Source organism: Brachyistius frenatus, unplaced genomic scaffold (assembly GCF_029030835.1).
Source record: "Brachyistius frenatus isolate BFR_SWC_R1_liver_20210118 unplaced genomic scaffold, ASM2903083v1 Contig_412, whole genome shotgun sequence".
Taxonomy (NCBI): Eukaryota; Metazoa; Chordata; class Actinopteri; family Embiotocidae; genus Brachyistius; species Brachyistius frenatus.
The window spans coordinates 115,213-141,294 of NW_027211011.1; the positions used below are offsets into that span (position 1 = coordinate 115,213).

Genomic DNA, 26,082 nt, shown 5'->3' on the forward strand with positions numbered 1-26,082 from the left:
GGGTGTGAAAGCCTGTGTGTGTGTGTGTGTGTGTGTGTGTGTGTGTGTGTGTGTGTGTGTGTGTGTGTGTGTGTGTGTGTGTGTGTGTGTGTGTGTGTGTGTGTGTGTGTGTGTGTGTGTGTGTGTGTGTGTGTGTGTGTGTGTGTGTGTGTGTGTACCGTAGCTGCTTGGCGTAGTTTTGCTCTATGTCCAGCCTCTCCTTGACAAACTTTGCGTAGCGCTCCAGGAAGTCGATGCTCCACTGAGTGTGTTTGTCCAGATTATCAAACTGGTCCTGAAGGACAGAAAAGACAAGGAAATAAAATTTTAGACATAAAACAAAATTAGGGGTTAAAATTCACGGTTAGATCACTCGTCAGTTGTTTTTTTTTACTTCTTACTTCTTTTCCACTACTGCTGCTGGACAGAAGAACCCGTGTTAAACAAGAGGGCACGGAAATATGTTAATTCCTGAGTAAAATAATTAAAGCTGCAGATATTTTGGCGGGTGATTTGTTCACATGATAATAGCTTTTGTCAGTTAAAATTGGACCAATTTGCTTCCCATTGGGAGAAATAGGTGCAACATTATGTGATGCCACAAAGGCCTGACTATCCTCACAAATCAATGATGAAGAATGGATCGCTTTCATTGAGTTTGTCGTCGTCTTGTTTTCTTTTCTGTGAGTATGCATACAGTAGTTGAAGTGCATCTTATGAAAATGTCTTGTTTGATTCTCAAAGTTATTAACAAATATAATTTCTTTCATTCCTCCATCATCAGACATCGAGATTATTTGAGCACTTCGATCGGGAGCCCAAAGAAGAGCTGGAGATCAGTCGAGAGATCTTTTTTTCACCTTCACTTTCGAGTGATTAATAAATCCTATCATTAACATAAACCTTCTCGTGCGTCCGGACCGTCGTGCCAATTTAGTGAATCAAGACGTCAACAAGAAATCTCGATCTTGTTGGTGTCAGATTGTTTGTGTCAGCGACAATGTCTCCGCTCAACTGGAAAAACACAATCATTCACAGTCCCCTGAACACACACACACACACACACACACACACACACACACACACACACACACACACACACACACACACACACACACACACACACACACACACACACACACACACACACACACAGAGGGATAATAGCAGCTGATTTGTTGTCAGATGCCTGTTTGTATTGACATCAAACAATCTCCACCCTCATCCCAGCAGGCCGGCTCTGGAAACTGGAAGTATTACATTTACAGTCAGATATAATAATCTTTTTTTTTTTTTTTTTAAACTGTCATCTTAGAGAACATATCTACTATGAAGTCTTCAAAATAAATTTAAAAAAAATAACTTTTTTAACGTACATACATACACGTCATGCAAAGCCCTTTGTATTTTAACAGAGAAACATTTGAATGTTTTCGCCCACTTAAAGGAACTTCCAGAGGAAGGTGATCATCTTACAACTCTTTATAAATCACTCATTTAACTGACTGTATATAATATCATTAACGTGTGTTGCCAACAAGAACTGCATTAGAGACGGGACTGCAGGATGGCCCCTTTTATAATGCCAGAAATCAGCATTTTACAATATTTACATATGTTTTTCAAATTTTCCAACCACATAGTTCAACATTGCTCTCTGGCAGCCAAATATCCAGCATCCGGCTGCACACTGACACACACACACACACACACACACACACACCGTTACACACACCGTTACACACACACATTTACAGGAAATAATCCTGTGACCGCATAATATCCATCAAGTGTGCAGCCGTAGCTACCGCTCTGCACGCTTTGGGCTGCCTTTTGTGTAGGAACGTGTGTGTGTGTGTGTGTGTGTGTGTGTGTGTGTGTGTGTGTGTGTGTGTGTGTGTGTGTGTGTGTGTGTGTGTGTGTGTGTCAACACAAACTGGAGCAAATAAGGATCGCCAAGGGAAATGCGACACTGTGTGCAAGACAGTTGACCTTGATTGTCCATTAGTCATTTTCTTCAAAACACAAAAGAGTAGCAGAGAGACTCTCCAACAATACGGCCGATCATCACCGAGTGTTTGAGCTGCGGCCACGTGACACGGATGCGTACGGAGAAAAACAAGCTGTCGGGAGATGGAAGTCGGTGAACAAAATGTTTGGTTTAGTGGCTCCAACATACAAACTAGTAGTGACATTATCTACAATAACATCTGCATTACTCCCATCGTCGGAGCACCAATCAACTCAGGATGAGTGTAGTTCAAAAAATGTTCGATATTGGTTCCTGAATGACCCTTTTTTTTTTTTTTCCTGCACCAATTTTATTAAATTCATTTTAGGACCAAAAAAAAAAAATGACATAACACAAATCTTTACCTTTCATGCAGTTTAGAGGGGAAAGTGTAACCCAGGTTGTCCTCTGTAGCTACAATTAACAGACGTACCCTAAACGCCTCATATGTAAGCTATAGTATCACGAGATGCATTTCACAACAAGTGAAATTCACCATGTTTGTTGGACCGCTGTTCACTGAAGACTGCTAGAAGTATTTAACTCGGCTTGTAACTCGGGTCAGATTTCCACTGTAAACTGTGGGAGAAAATGTGGCCGATTCAAAAACCAGAAAACAAAAGAGAGCGCCGCCGGTCCAAAAAAAAAAAAAAAAAAAGAAGCAGTCTCGAGTTTAACAATCGCCTCACAAATTGCTGGTGCTGAGAGAAACAAAAAGGAGCCCAGCGTGTTTAAAAAAAAAAAAAAAACAGCAGCGGGATGGAAAATGGAGCCTCTGTTGGTCTCTTTAAGACCTCCTGGCAGCTTTCTAGCACATTTTGTTGTTCAAACAAAGATCCCCTCCCCCCCCCCCCCCCAAAAAAAAAAGAAGAAGATGTGAAACAGTAAGAAGCTGATCTGCAGGATGTTAAATGTGAATTTTTATTTTGTTGGGGGGGGAGGAGGTCAGTGTAATCTACGCCCTGCCCTGCCCGTCTGCCTACCAGCCTGGCCCTTCATCCACAGCCTGTCCGCCTCCTTTTTTTTTTTTTAGCAGCAGCAGCAGCAGCATGTCTGTCTGTGGTTGCGTCAGCCTGTGTGACGGCGTCTATGAATAAGTAATAGAGTATGAGCTCATTCTGTAGTTTGTGGCAAGCTGAGCATAGACGGGCTCACTGGGGAAATGACAGCATCTTCGGGCTCCCGGTCTCTCGGCTCCCGGGGATGAAAAGTGGGAGCTGCAATCTGCTCTGCACCTGTACCGCAGCGACACTTTTCTATTCGCGCAGTCCGGTGTTTCATTTTTCCTGCCATTCACTTCCCCTGATCTTGAATAAAAATAAGTAGGCCAGCGATGGCTACTGATACAGTACTCGTCTTATAATTCCTACATAATCAGCTCACGAGATAAGCATACAAGTACGCCTACAGATTATTTAAAAGTGGCTTCAACCTCGACAGATCGTGTTCTCTTGGCTCCCAAAAGAATGACGATATTTTTGTTCTTGCAATTAGTAAAGACAATAGATAAAAAACCCAATAATATATGAAATATACATATTTTTAAATTATACCAATGAATGAAAGGTTTATGCCCTAATTTTGTCGACTGCAGCGCCCATAAAAATAATCTATGATACTTTGGTTTTTACTTAACTGACCAGAGAACACACCACAGATTGTATGTAAAAATGGAAGTAGCTTCCGGGTCTGAAAAGTGGAGCCAGTGTGGAAGTGGATTTAAGTGCAATACCACTGAGGGCCACTAGGGGTCCAAAAAAAAACACCCAAAAAAACCAATGACTCCAATAGACTCCCATTCAAACACCAACTTATATCAGGATATGACAAAGTCCAAAGAAATTCCACCAGTCATTATGGTGCCATGATCTGGTTTCTCGCAGTCCTTCTAAAAATAATTACATCCTTAATTAGATATTAGCCCTCAAAAAGCGGTATGTTTGGGGGCGTGTGTCTGGTTTGATTGACAGGCCTGGGGTGCAGTAAGGTTTCTAACACGGATGGGCGGGGCATAGCGTCCTCAGGTTCTCAGTCAGAAGTACAAAAATGTCATTTTAAAAGGGAAACCATCAAATGATGCGTCAACCAAAGTACGATTATTTTTCAACACTCAGCACACTTCTTTATGAACACAAAGTTGATATCAAATTTATGTTATGCATTTATAACATTTAAGTAGAACAGCAACCAATGTATCATTATTTTATTTGAATCATTTATATCATTATCTGCCTTTAAAGTCTAGTAAATTTAAACCATTAAAACTAAACTGTATAATTGTTATGTTGGCACATGCCTCTTCAGACACATGCCACCGTGACTGGCAGACAAAGAAATCCGTTTCCTTCCCAGATTCAAATCCAAAAAATGGGTCACAGATCTGCTGGTGCTGTGTTTCCCACTGACAAAGCCACTGCTCTGCTTTAATGAGCTTCGATCTCAGGGCGGGAGAATAATTTAGTCATTTATCTCCCAGACGAGAAGGGCTGAAGACGCCCTGTGTGCACATTCCAGCTCTCTAACACTGTCTTCTGTGCACCCTGATAACCAATCAGACGGCGAGACGGGGCTCCTCCAGAGCCAATCAGAGAGCCCGACAGGGCTGGGAGCATTCCACAGGAGAAGGCAGGGTTAATTAGTATAGAAAATGCTGCGAGGACAATAGACTAATTACACACTACAGCATTCAAGAGCAGTGAGCACACACACACACACACACACACACACACACACACACACACACACACACACACACACACACACACACACACATACAGGTTCACACATGGCAGACACTGGGTGGGAAATGTCAACTTGTCTGAAACACTGGCATCACTGAAGACCCCGAGGCTCCGTCTGCACTGTGTGTGTTTTGTGTGTTTTGTGTGTGTGTGTGTGTGTGTGTGTGTGTGTGTGTGTGTGTGTGTGTGTGTGTGTGTGTGTGTGTGTGTGTGTGTGTCGATCTGAGTTTATGCTCCTCGAAAACACCCCAACAAAACAAGAGCCTCCTCCAAGAATGTGATGGTGAAGAAGAGACAGGATTTGTTTGTTTGTGTGTGTGTGTGTGTGTGTGTGTGTGTGTGTGTGTGTGTGTGTGTGTGTGTGTGTGTGTGTGTGTGTGTGTGTGTGTGTGTGTGTGTGTGTGTGTGTGTGTGTGTGTGTGTGTGTGTGTGTGTGTGTGTGTTGGATGTTGAGGATGGAGTGTGTGAGGGAGGAGGAGGAGATTGGAGAGAGATTTTAGGAGGGGAGGTAAAGAAAACAAGAGGAAAGTAGGAAGAAAATTGGACAGCAGAACAGGCCTGGATGTGTGTGTGTGTGTGTGTGTGTGTGTGTGTGTGTGTGTGTGTGTGTGTGTGTGTGTGTGTGTGTGTGTGTGTGTGTGTGTGTGTGTGTGTGATAAACACAAATCACACAGATATACCAGATACACTACAGGGTTTATATATATATATATATATATATATTTATTTTTTATTTTTTATTTTTATTTTTTTATTTTTTTTAATGTATTATATATATTTTTTATATTGTCAGTTTATATATATTTTTTCCCCCCATCAAACATTCCTTTAACCCGGGTATGAAACTATAAACTTGTGAGGCAATTATATACACAGATTACAATAACTGCGTTCATTAAAAATTTTACTTTTGGATTTAGGGGGGAGCTGATCGGACAAAAAAACAAAAACAATTCACAGTTCAAAGAGCTGACCTTCAACTCCTTAAAGCACACATAGTTTATACCTGAGTAAATCACACACACACACACACACACACACTTTGCTTTTTACTTGCTGAGAGCATCTGGATTTGAATAGACTTGGATTTGTAGCTACAAGGTTGTTGTGCTGAAAAGTCTCCGTTTGCCATCTAAGGGTTAAAGCAGACAGGAGCACCGGCGTGCTGCCGGTTCGAATCCCGCAAAGGACAGCTTCTTCAACTGGTTACAAACCAGCTGCTACAGGATTTCTTTTTCTTTTTTTGAGCACAGATTCCCCAGCGAGCACTCAGCGGAGAACCCTCCAATCCCATTAACCTAATTCTGTGTTCAAGGGTTTGATAAATGGATAAGCACGCTGCAGCGCTTCACCTCCCTTCACCTGCACTCTTACACACTCCCCTGCTTTACAACCAACAATAAAAAAAATAAAAATACACATTTTCAGAGTTTTGGACCTATTTTTAAATCGCCTGGGATTTCTCCATGAAAACGGAGCTGCAGTAAGTATAAAATTAGAATAAAACAGAGCTCAACGATTGTGCAAAATTGGGATTTTGTTGTGTTTTTTCTTTCCCAAGAACCACTGTTCTTCCTCTTCCTTTTCAGTTTTGCCCATATTTCTCATTTCAACTCCTAAATGATGATGATTAGATGTTTTTCTGGTTATTTTAACATATCAAAATATCTATTTTTGGTTATTAGTTTCTAGGTCAAACGGGTAATTTTCAGACTACAGCATAATTTTTTTTTGTTCTTAATGTCTTTGAAACTCTTAAATATCTCACGTAGCCTTGAAAATTGCTGACTTCCAGTTTTATAGCTGTTAATTGCTGCTAACTGGCGCTCGATCCAACATGACCCACGTTCACAGCAGTGTTTTCTTTACTTTAGTTTAAATGAGCTGTTTACACTGTTTTATCTATACCCTGCAAACACACACACACACACACACACACACACACACACACACACACACACACACACACACACACACACACACACACACACACAGTCAGTGTTTGTTTTGCCTTGCCCGATCTATTATTCTAAGTTTCTGTCTTTGGAAACTGAAACCATGCTCAACTGCAACTCACTAACTGGCTGACCACACAAACTGTAGAGAAAATACGTGATTCATAGCTCTTTAAATTATAGCTCATTTCAGTGGATTAAAAATGAATCAGATAGCGAGTCTCGTGGATTACGGTCAGCTCCGAGTCACTCCTGCAGACGTTCCCTCCCCCGACTCCATGCTTAACACTTAAATCCAGAAAAAGAGGTTATTTTTTTTACCGCTTATTTAATTTTAAAGTTAACTGACCTCTAGTGGTCACATGAATAACGACCGTTTTGCGTTCAGAAGACGTTTGTCCGCCCGTTCTTTTTCCTTGTTATTGGACGCCGGTTGGACGAACGGTTCGATGCGACTGCCGGCTTCCCGAGTCGAGACGATGACAACGAAGGTTGCGTAACTTTACGGAAGTATCGACTTTGAAGCACGACATGTTTCACGTCAACTATCATCTTTCTCTGAACTTGTAGCTTTTGTGCCGAACGACCAGGGGAATTTTAAGAAACACACATTCGAGGGTGCGAACAAACAAGCGATATCGTCGCCTGGGGTTGGAGGAGTTGTTGCAAAGGGCTCCTGTGAGGTCTTCCAGCGACGGCCAACGCATTCCTCGACTTCACTTCAAACGGTTCAGCCGAGGTGCGCGTTTCTTCCTCTCGTGTAATAGCGGAAGCTTTTTGTTTTCCGGCCAGCGTGTTGTTTCCTGTTCAAATTGGATAATTATCTCAAACACACTGCAGTGATTTACACCCCGCTCACAGCTGTGCGGCGCTTACAGAAGAATCGTCTGGCGCTTCGCATTCCACAGAAAGTCCAAAGTAAAGAAAAGTCGTATCCACGTTTAATAATCTAATAACAAAAGAATGAAATGAAATGTTTGCGTTGCAGCAATCTCGTGGTATAAAAGTCACAGCGTCTTTGTCTACATGAAGTTTGACCCTGATGAAAGGCCAGCAGCAGAAATATTAAAGTAAATATTAAAGTTGCTCCACGTACTGCGGGCGTCGCTGGAGTTTTGACCTCTTTGAAGTTTAAACAAAGATTTCTTTTCTGGTTGTGGAGCTACTTTCTCTGCAGCCGGTGAGCCAACGAGAGCTACGACGAGGCGTCTGAGTCGGACTCGGTCAGTCAAACATTAACCTGACGCTGCCTCGCTGAGAACAACCACCAGACTCGGCCCGGTATCTGCACAGGGGACATCCGGTGAACGTTGCCTCGGAAACAACACTTTTATATCTTTTTCACAAATAAATATTATGCTTTAGTGGCCACTCCCGTCCTTAAACCTGCTAAACGCGCGGGTTTAAGGAAGAACTGAAGAAGAAGAAGAAAGGAAAAAAAAGTCACAGAAGAGGAAGTTGCTGTTAAAATAAAACTATAAATCAGTGACGGTCATGTAACACGCCTTTTTGCTGACTCAGGGAAGAATGGCATCCGGGTAGCAGAGTGCACATGTGTGCGCATAATGACCAGAGATTATGTCGTCGCTGTCATGTGACCACAATAGACACTGTCTGTGCAGGCAGATGTTTTTTTTTCCTTTTTTCTTTTATATTAACGGAACAACAAGTGATTCGATAGCTGATGGTCGATGTCGAAAGACGACAACAAGCCTTAACGTGTTTTAATGTGAGAGAGCAACGGCAGTTCATTTCTGTATTGGACTTCAGAAGTGACATAAATGTGTTGTGACATTTTCAATAAGATCGTAGTTTGTGCAAAACTTTGTCAAAACGTAAATATTAACAAAGACGGAAACCAATTATATTCCAACAGTCAAATACCTCGGACGAGCACGGTGGATCACTGCAAGAGTAGAGCACTAAGCAATATGTAACGTCTCTAAAGGGGAGAACACACATTAGGAAAACATACGTAAAAATAGGACAAATCGTCTCTCGCCGTGTGCCAAGGACAACGCAAAATAAGCAACTAAGATGTTTCCAAAGGAGGTTGTGGTGGAAACTTTTGCCCTGGAAATATCTCTCCTCGGATGCAGAAAAAAAAAAAAAAGAAGAGTCATTCATTTTGAGTCTTTTCAAGGATTTATTTTCTCGATGGCAGAAATAACTGGCGAGTGTTTGACTGCAGGCCGTTCACGTAGTATCTAATACCTGTCTGAGGAAAACACAACTCACACCTGCGCGCTGCTGTCTGGAGGCGGGCTAATCAGGTTTCCGCAACCTGATCTCCTGATCTCCTCTATTGTCTTGCTCCCCTGCTGCGTCACACACACACACACACACACACACACACACACACACACACACACACACACACACACACACACACACACACACACACACACACACACACACACACACACAACCTGACAAGACTGGTTAGACGAGAGAGTGAAAGAGACAGAAAGAGGAAGATGATTGGATATCAATCTAATTCAGACATGATCATGTCCCAGCAAGCAAGGGACGCAACCCAGCTCTCCACAAAGTCCGTCTCATGACGGTTTTCACGTCTTTTAAATGTTAGCTGCTGTTGACGTGGTGACGCTAAGAGAGAAATGTTAATATCGGTGCTTCAGAGGAGACAGGAAGTGATTCTGCTGAGCCAACACGGACCCTGAACACTCGCAGGTCGACCACGGTTTGATTTAAAACATGGCGTCGGTTAACTTCGACTGCTGGAAAGACGATTGTCCACCAGCCTCCGCCATAAATGAAATTATCCGTCTCTGTCCAAAGATCAAAAGGAAACAATATTATCCAGACGGTCCAACTGGCTGGCCGTCCAACATTAAAGTCAGGTCAGATATGACAGCTGTACGTTTCGTTTTATCTGCAGCATACTGGGATGTCTGAAGATGCTCAATCAGCTTCATGCTTTCAAAATATTAAAATAAAATAATAATAATACAAAAAATACAAAAAATTATTTGGTTTTAGTTTTATCTTTCAAGCCTCTTGTTGTCTATGATGATAAATCAAATATTGTTTGGCTTGGTGGGGCAAAATAAGTGATTTGAAGACTTGTACTCGAGAAAAATGTGACTTTTCACCATTGTCTTACATTTTATAGACCAAAAATGAAATGATTAATTAATAATTCAATTCATGATGAATCAGCAGATTATCAATCATTCAAAAAAAAAAAAAACTGTTACTTTCAGTCCTAAAATCGACCTTCGATTTAAATAAATATATAAATGAAGCAACCAGTTTTATGAAGTAGCTTCTTCTTCTACAGCACAGTGCAAAATCTCTCAATTATTTAATTCGTTCAAGTGATCAGACAGACCGTCAAAAATGTGCTTCAGATGACTGCAGTCATCTTCACATTTCCAAATAAGAAGCTCCCAGACTCCCGCTCACTCCTCCCTGCTTTCACCGGTAAATGTGGGACAGCCACTTTGATCAGGACCCCGTTAAGCTCGTCTCACCCTCCGTCCGACCCTCATCGTCTCCGATCTGAACCGGGGTCGACCGGCGGACTTCCCCCGGGTCACCGGGTCTGATCCCGAAAGACTGCGGCAAAGGAAAACCGTCTTCTTTCGGACAGGAGGATGAGGACTCCCTTTCATTAAACACGCTTCAGTTTGAGCGGCCGCACGCGTCTCGGGATGACGTCAGTTCACAAAAAACCAAAAACAACAACAACAACAACAACAAAAAAACATCAGGTCTGAAAAGGCTACGCACACAAACTGCAATCAAATCAAACAGTGTTTTCTGCTGTGGTGGGCTGGATGGAGTCCAACAGGAAGCTTTTCTGCTAACATTTACAAACAAACACACACATAGGAAACAAGGCGATACAGTTACAGCACCGCTATATATTTCCACATGAACCCAACATCCGTTATTACACAACTATATGAGTTATCAGCTTTAATAGCCTGAGGCTTTATGTTTAATAAAAACACTGGGTGTGGTCAGCTGTTGAGATGCAGAGGGCGGCGATGGATGTTTTACAGGTTTAGTTCAGAGCAGCAGAACGTATTTACGGTTGAGATTTATTTATTTTTTTCAGCGCGTCAGTCCTTCAGTTGTTTTGTGAAATCAGTTTCTCTCACTTGTCTACAGCATGATGTGTATTTGCCGCGTTACAAAATGAAGAAAAAAAAAATCACTTAAGTGTAAGAATATATAGCTTTTTGACAACACTCGACAAAAAAAATTGGGCTCGTAATAAGAGTAATTTATCAAAAGACCTGTTAAACAAGCTGAAATGTGCAGAAAAGCACCGCCTGCCGTCCTCCATTCACCACTGATGTCTTTTACACAAATACACAGAAGCACACGTGTCGCAAATTGTTATGAAGAAACTAAAACCAAAGCTGCAGACTGTGTAACAGTTTGACCTAATTAGCCACTCCCAAACCAGCACCTCCTGTCCAGACCGACGTTACGCCACATCTCCATGAGCAGACAATTACGAAGACTGGGTTAATGATTAAAGGAACGTTTCTATGGTGACATAAAATCCTTAACTTTAATCAGTCTTTTGAGATCATAAATTTTCCCTCTGCTGCTATAAAAGCAATATTTTGTCATTACTGTAAAAGCTTGTTTGAAATACTGGGGAAGGACAAATTGACAAGCTGTTACGCTGATATGCTTAAGATATAGATTTAGATCCATCCATTAGCACCACCCTCCTATCCTAACACACACACGCGCACACGCACACGCACACACACACACACACACACACACACATACACACATCATTCAAAAAAAAAGCCACAAGATCCCAGTTATCTAACCGCTGACTCAAGTGCCATAATTACAGTGTGTGTGTGTGTGTGTGTGTGTGTGTGTGTGTGTGTGTGTGTGTGTGTGTGTGTGTGTGTGTGTGTGTGTGTGTGTGTGTGTGTGTGTGTGTGTGTGTGTGTGTTGACCGTGACACCTTCCCCTCGCAGTGTTCACGCTGGTTAGTGCGGTCGACACTCGGTTTGAGTGTTCACAGCTGGCGCTTTTCTTCAGACAACAAATACATCACGTCAGTTTCAGTGCATTCAACACTAACAACCGCAAATCTCTCATTCACGGGAGGAGGGAGGGTGGTGGTGGGGGGGGGGGGGAACAAAATTAAACGTGTTCGACCTCCGTTCTGATAGTTTGACCTCTAACTAGCAAAGCAGCAGCAGCAGCAGCAGGTGTCGGGTAAAACTACACATAAATAAACACGTTCACATCCAAGTACGCACAGTGACCGGTGAAACAACCCCCCCCCCCCCCCCCCCCACCGGCAGACAAACCGTACCATTTCCTGAGTCAACGAGGTCGGGCTGAACAGTTCAGCTCTCCCGCAGAGAGTCACGAGGGAAGCTTCAGCTGGAAATCGATTCGCTTAGCATAAAGACTTGTCGGGGGGAAAAAAAAAAAAGCGGAAAAAGAAGTAAAATTCCAAGAGTAAAAACAACGAGTTGTGGTTTCACAGTGTAACAGTACGCCGTGTTAATATGTGCGCTTTAGGAGACGACTAGCCGCGTCTCTCCGTTTCCAGCCTTTGCGGTGAGCTAAGCTACGATATGCGAGCGATAACAATCTCTTGGAAAGTTTGCCATAAAATGCTGAACTGTTCCTTTAACGTTAAAGTCGATAAACACACTATGATTTTTTTTTTTTTAATAGATGACACTTCACAAACACCCCCCCCCCACCCAATCCCCTTTCAGTACAAATGAAGAGAGTCTCAGTGATTGTTGTCACTGGAATATTCCCGACAGCATTACCAGTGTTCCCTTATATCCAGCGGAAAATCCCTTTAAATAGCTTTTGAAGTGAAAAACTGCCTGCATTCAGTGGAAACATCTCCTCAGATAAGTCTTTACCACAGTATAAATAAAAGCATGCAGAACGGGCCTTCAACTTCCTGCAGGGAGCGACGGAGCATGACCACCCTCGTCATGTGACATTTTCGACTCTCTGCTCGGTCCAAGTTCATGTTTTCTTCTTTTTTTTTTTTTTTTTTCTTTCTCCTCCCTTCTTCCCTTTGCTGTTTGCACGTTTAAAAGGTGGAGAACAATACATAGAGGTGTGCCAGCGTGCTTCCCTGTGAATGCGTGTCATGTGGATTAACTATTAACTTCAGCTTTTATGACCAAAACACAGCCACAACATTAAAGTGTATTACAACAGCCCAGCAATAAGTCATCCGTTCAGAAAACACATTTTCACATGTCGAGAAAATCCTGTGGTAATCTCATTTATTAATAATGACAAGAATCAGGTGAACTTTGACGACTGTGAGCCCTTCGTGTGCATCCTTGTGTGTACAAAAGTGAAGAGGGTATAAATGAACAATGCCGAGCGCAGACTAGATCAACACAGAGTCGTGTTTGTTAAAGTCGGCAGTGGGAGACAACAGACGGTCACAGAGTAGGTTTAAATTGGTTCACGAATGACTGCAGGAATCTGAATCCTGTTTGGAGGCTTTTGTTGGCGTCTCGTTGAGGACGGGTCGCCGCACTCGAATCTCTGCGATCTAGATTTGGGCGATTCAAGTCCAGGACGTAGACGAGACTCAGGTAGTCAGGGACAAAAAAATATCTCTTTGAAGGCACTTTCCAACTAAAACGACAAGAAATCCTCATCGCTCGTTTACACACACACACACACACAAAAAAAAATCATCTTTTCTGACTTCGGAGGTCGACCGCTGTTCAGTAATGATAACATGCATTCTTCTGCTCTCTTGACTACCTGACATATTATACTGTAACCAGTGGGGGGGGGGTGACAGTGCATGCTTTATCCTGAGGTTACCAAGGTAACCAGCAACCCTCCATGCTGAGCAGCTAGAGACAGCGAAGGCAGTTTTATTGGGCTCTGAAACTTCGTTGGCCAAATAAACAGCCTGGGAAAAGTAGAATTAACATTGTTTCCTCACAAGCAGACAGGCTGTATGTTAGACGGGGGTGGGTGGGGTGGGGGGGCTGTCCTAGTTAAGCTTGACCCATGTATATACCCTCCTGCACATGATGGTGTTTATTTATGGTGTGTGCAAAGTGACAAAATTCCCGACAGGAGCCAGCGCTTCCCATGCATACGCTTATCAACCGCAAGAACGCACCACAGATACGTCCTTTGTGTTACTTGTACACAGCGCTGACTGCTACATCAGCAGAGGGGATCTACAGGAACCTTTGGAGATGACTCCTGGAAGTCCAGAGTTGTAAGAAAAATAGTCCTCGGAGTCTTTAACCACGAGGGTCTGATGCTGGTGCCACCGGAAACTCCACATTTTCTTGTTCCCCCTCATATTTTGTTGATGAAAAACGAATTCAAAGGGCCGAAACGATAATTTATAGATTTGTTGTTGAGTGATTGATTAAAAAGGCCAAAACCCACATGGTTAGGCTCAAGAAAAGATCCTTCTGTGGGTTCAGATGCGTAACTTTACCCGAGTAATGTTACATGCGTCGCTCAAAGTTACCGAACGCATGTTGAGTTAAATATGTTACGTGATTGAATTAATGTTTCAGAAAAGGCAAGTAAATGGATCTATAGCTGGAATGAATAATGTTCACAATTAACTGAATTAAACGGGTTGGAAAGTATAATTTCTGTAAATAAAAATCCATTTCGAGCTCACTCCGTGCTTTTGAGAATAAAACTCAAATTCACATGATAAAATGTCACCTTAACTGTCAAGACAAAAAAAAATGCAAGAAATCAACAAGAAACCCTGGTTTAACCTTATTCGGTATCTCAAATTAAAGAATGGATGACTGTTTGACTAACACACTTCACAAATAAAAGTGTTGCATTCAGTTTAACTCAAAAGCAAAACCGCAGAAGAAAAAAAATCATCCCTTATTGGGCCCCTGAGAGAAAACGTATCCAAACAGCATGTCCGCAGCACTAAAGTCTATTTGAGGCCCCGTGACATTAAAACCATTTTTTAAAGACTTCCCATTTTATCTCGGCCACTGTGGGAAACCCCCCACCCCCACCCCACCCCCCACCCCCTTACATAGAAGTATCTGTGATGGACAATTATGGATGCGATCCCGAGGGAGAAGGGTAAAAGGGGTCGGGCGGAGGAGATGAAGAGTGTTGCCACGGCGATCGAGAGGCGCAATTACCGCCAACGGGATACGGAGGGGGCTAATGGTTTATCATCATGTGGCAAACACCCCCCCTCGCTGGTCATTACTCACATGAATACACACACACAAACCGCGGGACAAAAAGGTGCTTGATTCATTCGTGCTTGATTTATTCTCCATGTGCCTACGATGGAACAACAGTCGTGTACGTTTAGTGCATGTGACTCTGGGCGAGACGGGTCTATTAAAACCTCCGTCTCAGTCCCCGTCCCTTTGAGGGACACGTGATTATCAAACCGGGTTTCTTTTTTTTTCTTTTTTCTTCCCCAAACGACAGAGTCATTTCCTGTTGTATTCCGATTGGTCGGTTCGTAGATGTGGCCCGCACCAACCGTGAGAAGTTTTTTTTTTGATGGACGACCACAGATTTATTTACGTTTCGCTTAAAACTGCTCAACTCAAGTCAAAGGCGGATATCGCTCGGTTTGAAAGAGGCCCGGTGAGAAGTAATAATAACTTGGACACAGATCACTTCAATTTAAAGTGAAAGGACGAGTCGCTCAGCGTTTTGTGTTTGAGGCTTTATGCCAATAAGCAATTCAATATTTGTGTCCATTCACATACCAGATAGCATCAGTGCAGGCAGGTGAGCAGGTTTATCCGGCAGCTGATGTGTTTAGTACACAACAACTAAAGGACATCAGACGGAGGACATCTAGTCCAACTCTAAATGTTGTTGCAGGTTTTCCAACAGGCGCCACATGACAACAACTTTAACTTCACGGCAGTTTTAAACAACAGACATCCGCCAATGCGCAACTTTTTGAACTCTGCAACTGATGATTTTTTTAATTTTTTTTTATTACCGATTCATCTACGAGTTACATTCTTAAATAGCTGATTCATTGTGTGGTCAATGAAATGTCAGAAACAAACGGGTAATCCTCACGTTTAAGAGTTGAACCAGAAAATATTTAGCATTTTTGCTTTTAATAAAAGCTTTTATACAAAATAACTGCAGCATCCACATTGTTGTGTGTCATACCGCCCCCCCCCTCTCTCTCTGCTCCTCATTTCCTGTCTGCATTTCCACCTAAGCTATCCAATAAATTGAAAAATGCCAAAAAATAAAGACTTAAAATCCCCGTCTACACAAAAATGTGGTGTTGTACAGTTTAATGTTTGACCTTCACTGATTTATGTACAGAGTTTAAACCAAAAGGGCTGTTTTTATATTCACCTGCTGAGGGGCTTCTCTGCTCCATGGAAATCAGATTTTAAGGGGCGGGCCTTTGAGCAGGGTTTGTGACATCACAAATAATTGGGAAAGTCTATCCTGTTCTACATGTATTCCACAACTGGAAAACTCCAGTGCACAAATAAAGTATGCGACTTCTTGTGTCCAACAGTTACAATTTTGAAATGAGGTATATTTGCATATTTATAGAATCTGGCTTTTTTTTTTTGTACGAGTTAGAAGGAGAAGTTGGATTTTAAGGTTTTTCACAAGAAAAAAAGGTATCAGACACACATTATATTCCAAAAGTGGAATATTTTATATACATCTTTATGTATTTCTGGAAGGGATCTTTAAAAAAGTACTTTAATCATATATCAAAACCTTAGCTGGAGACGGACTAATTTTATCGGCTAATTGTGGCCTACCGCAGAAAAATCTGAATTGGAGTCAAGGTCTGATATGAAAACGACGATAAAGTTTATTCTTTAATTGTAAAATATCCGTCCTCCATTACATAACCACATCAGTTCTATTCTGCTGTCTGAGAGCTCTTAATACAAGCAGAGATTGACAGCAGCTCGCCATCCAGCAGAGGTTTAGTGTAATGACTGGGTTGGAGTCCTAGAAAAAAGAAAAAAGAAAAAGATCACCAGAAAAATTCCCCGACATCTTCCAGTTTTCCACGTGTCCTGAAGCTTGCATTTTTATCCGCTGGCTAATAAAGCAACTGACTAATAAACAGACAGAGTGACTCCTGGGAGACTGCACAACAGAGAACGCAGCTGCAGATCCCACCGAAGCCTCGCACCACAACTCTCAGAGGGTCTGGAACCGTTTCTGTCTGTGGTGATTCAGTTTTTACTTCCTGGAAAGCCATTATAATAAACACTGATGCTGCAACAGCAGACCAAAAATAGTAATAACATGTTATGACTGGTATGACTGATGCAAATATCTACCGCAATATCCAAGAAGAAGCCAGACTTCTTTCGCTCCCTTTCTAAGAAAAAAAAAAAATGTTAACGCTCCAGGTGGTGTACAAACAGTTAAAGTCAAATAAATCCTTTTCATACTGCAGGATTCACACCAGCAATGAAACCCCGACAAAAGCCACGTCACATGACGTTGACCCATTTAGACGGGACAGAAAAACCCGCTTTCACCTCCGGGGTCGGCGCGCGCGGCCCGAGAGGCGGGCAGGTGTTGATGGAGTCCAAGATGGAGCTCGACTCTCCAAACAGCTGGCCGGGTTTGGATGCAGCTGCGGTCGCGTCCAGAGGGAGGACGAGAGGAAGGAAGAGAGGGAGGACGGAGAGGACGGAGAGGAGCAGCGGGGACAAATTCTGAGAAAACCCCCGAGAGGAAGGAGGCTGTGTGTAGTTGTGTGTAGTTGTGTGTAGTTGTGTTCGTCCTCCAGAGTGAAATTAGCTTTGGACGACTCTGGACTCCATAATTAATTTGTCACCGCTTTCTTTTGCTCGTTCATGTCATCCGTGATATTTTCCGAACACCATTCACACACAGATCAAATCTCACTATTGCCTTTCTGAAAATTACACCTCGCCTATTAGAGGAAGACAAACGAACACGGTGAACGATTTCCGAGCTCCGCGACTGTAATGTTAAAAAAGCTCCAGCAGGTGTTTCCAGTCTTTTCTCATCAGGCCTCCGCTGGCGTCGAGGTTGTGCAGAGTCACGTTACGACTCCTCTGCGGTTACCAAACGCCACGTACTAATAAGGAATGATAAATGTGCGATCCGTCCCGCTCTAACAGCTGCGATGAAGCTAAAAAGGAAACTGGGGGAAGACAATGAAAATCCAGTTTAAGGAAGAGATGCGTGAACGCATAAATAATGAGCCAAACCATGACCGTCAGAAATCTATTTATGGTCGACATACTTTCACTCCCAGAACAAAAGCGCACTCCAGAGCTCCACCCCGAATGTTTTGGCACTAGTTGTTGCCCTTCAGCTACGTCGTGCTAACAGGGTTTAGCTTTGAAAGCTGATTTGTTGAGCCGTGATTGGTCCCCCCCCCCCCCCCCCCCCCGCTGCTAGAATCCATCGACGTGGAGCTCACGCAGATCGTAAACATCAAGTCGTTTTAAGTCCGGTGTAAATTCGGCACTTTTGAATGTATATTTATTTTGAAAGTAAATGATGGCGTGCCATCGCACCCCGTGGACCCGTTTATCTAAAGTCTGCCCCGACTGACATCCCATTCATTCTTGACATATCCTGTTACCACCAACTTCCCCACAGGGATCATAAAAGTTTCATCTCGTCCATTATGTCTGTAAACTCTGCTCGTCTCTCAGTCCGTCGGTTCACCTCGTGCCACCCAATGAAAATACCCCCTCCCCCCACCACCACCACCACCACCACCACTCCAATTATTAAACCTCCTCCCTCCCTCCCTCTGCCTGTCTTTATTCCCACCTCTTTCCTTCCTCTCCATCCTCATCTTCCTCTCTGTGTCTAGGAGAGGTGTGTTAGCACAATTTGTTTTTATTAAAAAAGACACACACACACCAGCCGCAGCAATGTGGGTTTCAAACTATCATCCTCAGACATCCATGACTAACATCATGTTCTCTCACTCACACCTACAAAAACACCTCCCTTCACACGCACACGCACACACACACAAAAGTGTTGACAAGCCTGGCTGGAGCGGGTGTAACAGCTTGTCGTGTCCAGGCCAGCGCCCTCAGCTTCAACATGGCTTTATTCACACCCACTGTGACCTGCGAGAAAACCAGACGACCGCCCTGCCGAACAACAGGAAACCTCTCACATGAGCTTCCGCCACCACGGAGAGGACGCAAGGAAGGGAGGTCGGAGATAGATCCGCTCGGTGTCTCCGAGAGCTCCGGTGTCCATATCAGAGGGTTCATTTCAAGTCTGGTTAATTCTCCGTGTTCATCACCACTTCCGTGCTTTACTGGAAACGCCTCAGGTCACTGATTTATAGCAGAAAATTACCATTTTCATTATCACCGAGTTGCTTTTATATTAACCAATATAAAAGCAAGGACAATGGGCTGAAGAGAGGAAAGAAAGCTGGAGGCAGAAACCATCAGCTGGGTGTGAAAAATCTGACCCAAACCAGCTCAAAGAACAAACCGAGGAAACGCTGAACCCCCAGTTCAAGATCCAGGAGGCTCTCGCTACAGCCAGACCGATGAATCAAGCAGGCTGTAACGTGGGCCTTTATCACCTCACTGCAGGATCAGATTCTATTGTATTGGTGCTTATGTTGACCAATAAGATAGCCATCAAAGGCAATAACGCTGACAAGTAGATTTTTTTTTTACAATGCAAAATGTCCCACTTCGTCCCCCCTCAGGGGGGAAGTTAGGAAAAGTTTTAAACTTCAAGTAAATGTTCTCGAGTGCATTGCGAACGACAGCTGCAGCCGTCTTTATTCCAGCAGAAACAGAAGTATAGAGTCGTTTAATAGTCCACCACGTGAAGGATCTCTGAATACAAATCGGATGAAAATCAGACTTCAGATCAGTTTAAACAACAAGCATAAAGTAAAAACAAATAAATAAATAAAAGGCTGCAAATAATGCTACTGAATGGGAAAGGAGCCGTAAAACAGGAAGTGAACTATGACACATAAAACCAGCATGTAATATGGAGACATCGTAAACCATCTGTCCAATCAAAGCAGTGTGTAAATAATGAGCTCAATACAACACACACCAGAACAACAGATTCATGAGGAGCCACATTCACAGTTACTCATATACATATATATGAGTGAATGCACCATAAAAAAACAAATGATACTGGACAATAAATCTCCATCCTGCAGTTGATTCTATGTTTTATATAATAGCTCAAGGTGACCTTTTCAAACGGTTCATGTTTGTCCAAATTAACCGCCGAGTCCAGACTTTGAACTGTCTAACAGTTTGTATTTACACTGACACAGAACAGGAAAAAACAAAACCAAAAAAAGCAAATTTGAGAATTTCAAACCAATGAATATTTGACATTTTATCTTGATAAATTAATTAATTAATTATGTCTACTTTTGTATCGCCGGCAAAAGTGTGTCTAATATTCGATATGTTCCCCAATCCTCGGGAGGGTCGTCCCATAAAGCGAGATCAAACAAGAGAGATGCTTCCCTGCTGTCAGTAAAACAGGATCACAGCAGACTTTGATATATGGCAGGCTGCAGTCCATAAATATCACGGAGATAACGAGCACCCTTCGTCTGAAGTCCGACGGCCACCTGATGCCAATAATACAAACAACCCTCGGGCAAAAAACAACAACAACAACAAATGAAATATTTGACACCCCACCCTCCCCTCCTCCCCCAACAACACCCTGTATTCTGCACCTCCCGTGGGTCACATGAAGGAAGGCAGGAACAAACCTTTTCCACATGACGGTGAAAGAGGGTGAAGACGAGGCTCGCTGCCTTCCGCTCCACTTAACAGCTGACGGCCTTCAAAGTAAAGTCATAGGTCCAGTCGGCCATTTAAAGCCCCCGCCCCCCTCCCCCCTCGGCACCTTCTCCACTCTCCCCCTCATCCTTCGCCTTTCACTTTGGCCGATCAGCAGAGACGACCGCCTGTCCGTCTCTTGTCCTTCGGTCGGAGACTTGGCCGCTCCACTCTGCTGGCCTCAGGCTCACCTCGCCCAGACAGACCAGAGCACAGCATGGCAGCATCCTGGCACCGACGCACACGCAGGACGCAGACAGAGCTTTTATTCAGGCAAACACTTCCTACTTTATGTGTGTGTGTGTGTGTGTGTGTGTGTGTGTGTGTGTGCGTGCGTGTGTGTGCATCGGAGGGCAGGAAGCCAGCGCGGTAATAGGATGTTCCTCACTTGCTTTGTAATGTCTCAAAAAGCCGGGAGAGAGCCAAAACGCAGCGCAAAAGCACGGATGGTAAATACAGCCGGCCGCTTGAGAGGCTTTTTATTTATTAAATATATATATATTTTTTTTTAAAGCAAATGATGGAATTTTAGAGATGAAACGGGTGTACAGGTCCCCAGAAACAAGGGTCAGGATGATCGAAAGGAAAAAACAAAACAAAAAAAGGAAAAAAAAGAAAGCATATTTCTGCCACAAACAATGTGTTCTGTTTCTCTAAGATCCAACAAGCTTCGTTTCAATGGGTCGCAGTTAAAAAAAAAAAAAAATTTTAAATGGGTATCACTAGATTTGTTTGTCAACAAAAAATAACCTGGCTTGGAAAAATAGCCAAGTGCAGCTGCTTATATCTCCTTAAAAGTGAACATTTGCTGCTTTTCTTTGTTTTGTACGGCGATAAAATAAATATTTTTCACTTTTGGATTGTTGACATTGAGTTTTGTAAAATTGTGATGGGTGTTTTCACAATTTTCTAACCTTTTACAAACCAAAGGAGATTAATCAACAAATAAGAAAATAAAAAAAAAGTGCTCATTAGCATCCAAGTGAAATTAAAGCAGATCCACAGTTTGTCTGCATATATACGACTCAAAATCCTCTTCAAACATGAGACAACTAGTATCTCTACTATTAGACAGCCAGTCATGTTTCATTTGAAATTACAGGGCCAGGTTAAACTGGGATTTTGTAACAAGATTAGACAGGAAAAAAAACAAACAAACAAACAAAAAGGACAGCAACAGCCAATCAACAGTTTAACGCATTATCTGCTGGACGATAATCCTTAATCTGACATCAGACGGCCAACACGTTAATCCCATCAGCGGACGCTGAGGATTATGACGGTCTGTCAAACAACGTCTCCGCTCAGCGGATCCGATGTGCTCTGATTCACTACGACACCGACGAAAAAGACGACACGGAGACAAGATAAAAACCACATGCTGAGCCAGACAGAGCATATCGTAACATTTTGATTTTTACTTCGTTATTTCACTTTCAAAAGATTTAGCGTGGCGTTTTGTGTCCCCTGTTGAACTCTATGTTAACTTTCTGTAATCCAAGATGTCTTCCATTGCTACTTACATGTTGCAAAGCTTTGTGGGGTGTTTAATTGGCTTATTAGAGAGGCTAAAATATATAAACCCATTACAATTGCATGCGATTGCTAAGCTTTTTCAAATAAACTAATCTAAATAGAGAACTGTTCAAACTGTGGGATAAAAACTGAAGGATATGTGTACACTTCACTTTAAATTGATACACGTATTAGTGAATAATTGATTAGTTCAAGATGATGATCATTTCCCTATCTGTCCATTAGCTGTACCCACTTATTCCTCACAGAGATGAAGCATCGGAGCCAATCCCGTACGATGTAATGTTGTTCATTAGCAGGGGTGTAGTGCAATTTCTTAAAGACTGTGTAACCACTGTCGAGTCAAGTTTATGCACAATAGTTAATGTAGCCTCAGTAGTTCAATCGCTTTTGTTTTATTAAGTAAACTACATAAATCTGCTATTTTCATCGATTGTTTTGGATTATTCATCAAAAGTGTCCAATTTAACACGTTCCTGCAAATGTTTCACAATAAAAACCTTGTTAAGAAATGAAGAAAAGGGTTTTCCAACAATTGAAACACTCCAGGGCTTTTAATTTGAAAGAGACACAGGAAGTGTTGCAGTAACTTCAGCAGGGCAAACGGAAGCGGATCAAAACAAGGCTTCAACTTGAGTAAATCAAACACATGAAATGTCAAATGTGTCTTTGTTGGCTCTCTTGCGTGACATTAGATTAGGAGAAATTGTTAACTTTAGTGTTTCCATAAGTGTTGTTCCTGTGCTCCAGCAGCACTACATCTGTTTATTAGGCTACAACGCCCGCTGGGTTTAGTTTTTCAAATGTGAGAAATTGCTTTTTTTTTTTAATGTTTTCTGTGTTAATTCAACATATTTTTTATTGTTCTTTTTACATTTTAGCGATATAAATGATGACTCAGTCACATTTGTAATACAGGGGGCTCACAAGTATGTATATTTCTCTTCCAATATTAAGTCCATTTACGAGCCAGTGTCTCTCTCCATCTGTCTATTTGACACTGCTGACTGTACACTCACACTTCTTTATACTCAATCCACAGGAAAAAGGAAGAAGAAAAAAAGCAGGACAAAAAACTGAATGGAAAAAAAAAAAACATGAATGGGAGTCACAAAAAAACCCACAAAAAAAAACCTGACAAATCATATCGGTGTCTGTGCTTTATTTCACAATCCTTTTGAATCTCTGACGAGCCCACACTTATCTCTTTGTCTGCAGCAGCGTGGTCATTTTTCTTTTAAAGGGCTGAGAAAGCAAAAAATTAGGTTGTTTTAAACTGCAGATAATAACCACCGAGGTCAGCTGGAGGAGTATCATCTCCCTCTTCCTGCTAACACACACACACACACACACACACACACACACACACACACACACACACACACACACACACACACACACACACACACACACACACACACACAGGGGGAGGATGCTGCTGGTTGCCTCTCTGGTTACACAGCTTGTGATGGCCAACACCCAAAAAAAAAAAAGAGAGGCTGGAGCCCAGCACTACTCTGATTTAAAATAGGGGTGGGGGGAAAAAAAAAATCAATTCAACAGAGTATTGCTTTTGGTATTTTGAACAGCAATATTATATCGATACCAAGTCTGTACAAACCAAATATCAGATTCAAATGACCAAATCAATTGCAATACAAATAATCTCAACCAGGGATTTAATTGTCTTTTTGTCTTCATTTTATGCCACTAATAATGTAAAAGCCTAATAATAGTTTAATAATACAAGTTACGATAAAGAAAAGAGCCTTTTATTGATATTGCTAGTGAACCTTGGAACATATAAATAGCACTGGATGACGTAGCTATACGTAGATGACGTAGATAAATGGCCACCTTTTCGCTGCAAATCCAACAAATCACCTCCTCCAACGTATCGGGGCTTTCCTTTTTCTCATTTCAAACTAAAATGTACCCGTAGCAGGATAAATCCATGCTTTTAATGTTAATAGACACTCAGCAAAAATGCGGTTGGTTGATTATCAGAGGTTAAGCACCACCGAGACAAACAGTGGGCCACTCGTGTGCCATTAAACCACAGAGGACGCTGGAGATGAAACGAGATGTTACCATAAATAAAAAAAAAAATTAAAAGTCAACACTGGTTGTTATTTTCACCTGTTTCTATCCAAATAAATGGAAACGATTCAAAGGATTATGCAAAATTGCTGCAGTCAACTGTCAAATAATCATCACCAGGCCCTTTCTTGAATAGTTGTGACCTGCCTAATCAATACACAGACACCAAGTAGCAACACTTTATAAGAGCCAATAATATGGTGATAATATGGCATCACGGAGACTCTGCAGAGGTCATAAACAATCCTCATTTAAGCAAATATGTATTAAAATAACCGCAAGCTGTCAGAGCTAACTAAGGAAATTGAACAGCCTGTCATAGTTTTGTGACCCCTTTTTATTTACATCAATTAAATAAACGAGTATATGAATATGTTTTGTTCTCCAGACCCTTATATAAGAAAAATGCTTAAAATTGCAGCAATCTCGTATTATAATCTAAATATAGTGAGACTCTGCAGAGGTGATAAACACCCCTTGTTTTCATAAATATTCACTGATTTAACCACGTGCTGCAACAAGCAATTATAATATAAGACGAGGGGGCGGGGGGTTGATATAAAAAGGAGATCATCTTCTAAAAACACTTCTATTTATCCCGTCGTAGTTACATAATACAATTATGGTATAAAAAAAAAAAAATGTATAGGAGTCCCGTCTACTCACATGGGAAGTTCAGACAAAAGAGTGGATAACTGAGCACACAAAGGGACACGTTACGCCCATCAATGAGTGAATCAAACAGGCCGGGAAGTTGAGGTTAATTTTCAAAGGAGGGGAGAGAACCGAGCAGGACGGCGGGCTCCCCTCCACCCCTGCTGCCGGGAATCCCTGCCAGAAACAGGGTGTGACACACCACCAAACGCCGGACGGATACAACTTCGCAACTTGCCACAAAAACACAACAAAAAAACAAACTCCATTCACAACAGCAGGGATATTATCGAAGTAGACAACCAGAGGAGGCACCGTGACCCCCCCCCCCCCCCCCCCCCCCGTCCTCCCCTTCAGCCCCGCCGGTGTGTCTGCAGCCTTTTGTTCCGCCGCTGTCACATCCGTTCAAGGTGCACCGCGGATTAGATTTAGGTTTATTTAATTTAATTTTTTTTTTTTTAAGCCTCGCCGGCCATCAAAGCTCAGCCGGCCAGTTTAGCCTCGTCGTTCGCCGCCTTTCACACAAAAGGTAACACGGCACCTTTATTTTCCCCTCCTCCTCCTCCTCCTCCTCCTCCTCCTCCAAAAACAAAAATAATTAAAAAAAAATTAAAAAAAAAGTCGCCGCAAAAAAACAACAACACGAAGCAAAACAAAGCCGAGCGGTGTGAGACCGAAGAGAGGAGAAACATACCCAGAGCTCGGTTCCCCAACTCATCGCGGATTCCTCCCTCTGAGTTCTCCCCGTATTGGACGCAGTTTTTCCCCGCTCAGGCGTTCCTGAACTGCCGCTGGGACTCCGGTCCTCCTCCTGACTGACTGTCTGCCGACTAACACACTCCTCCTCCTCCTCCTCTTCCTCCTCCCTCCTTCTCCTGAATCCGCAGGGCCGCAACAACCAGGGGGGCCCTGAACCTCAGGGGGCCCTTAAAAAAAAAAAAAAACTAAAGAGTTTAAGAGTGACCAATTTTTATTTTTTTTAAATAAATTTCTCATTAATTCTGATTTTAGACACACACAAAAATTGTACAAACCTAAAATTAAACTACGACTAGCATAGTTAAAAGTATTTTAAACATATAGGCTGCATATTTCCTGCAATTCAGACAATTCATTGTGTTTTAATGTATTATTAATTTAAGAATTACATTCAAAATCGGGGATAAAAAAAATAATTGGATGAGAACCAGACAAACCAAATATTATGGTATTTTCTGAGCACGACTGAGTAGTGTAATCAATTGTAATTTTATTTCAGTTTTAGGCTTATAATATTTTGTCATTGG

General features: G+C 42.3%; 1 protein-coding gene across 4 annotated transcripts in view; it reads right to left on the bottom strand.

Annotated features, from left to right (window-relative positions):
* Nucleotides 1-25,614, bottom strand: part of fnbp1l (formin binding protein 1-like) — a 43,061-nt gene extending 17,447 nt beyond the window's left edge. For 3 of the 4 annotated variants that reach the window (XM_069725182.1, XM_069725181.1, XM_069725184.1), the window contains exons 1-2: nucleotides 25,491-25,599; nucleotides 159-274 (exon numbers count right to left, since the gene is read on the bottom strand). In XM_069725182.1, coding sequence (XP_069581283.1) covers nucleotides 159-274; nucleotides 25,491-25,514 — 140 coding nt within the window. In that variant the 5' untranslated portion in view covers nucleotides 25,515-25,599. Of the gene's footprint in view, nucleotides 1-158; nucleotides 275-25,490 lie in introns of all 4 variants that reach the window. The other variant, XM_069725185.1, reaches the window with a different exon arrangement.
* Nucleotides 25,615-26,082: the final 468 nt, after the last annotated feature.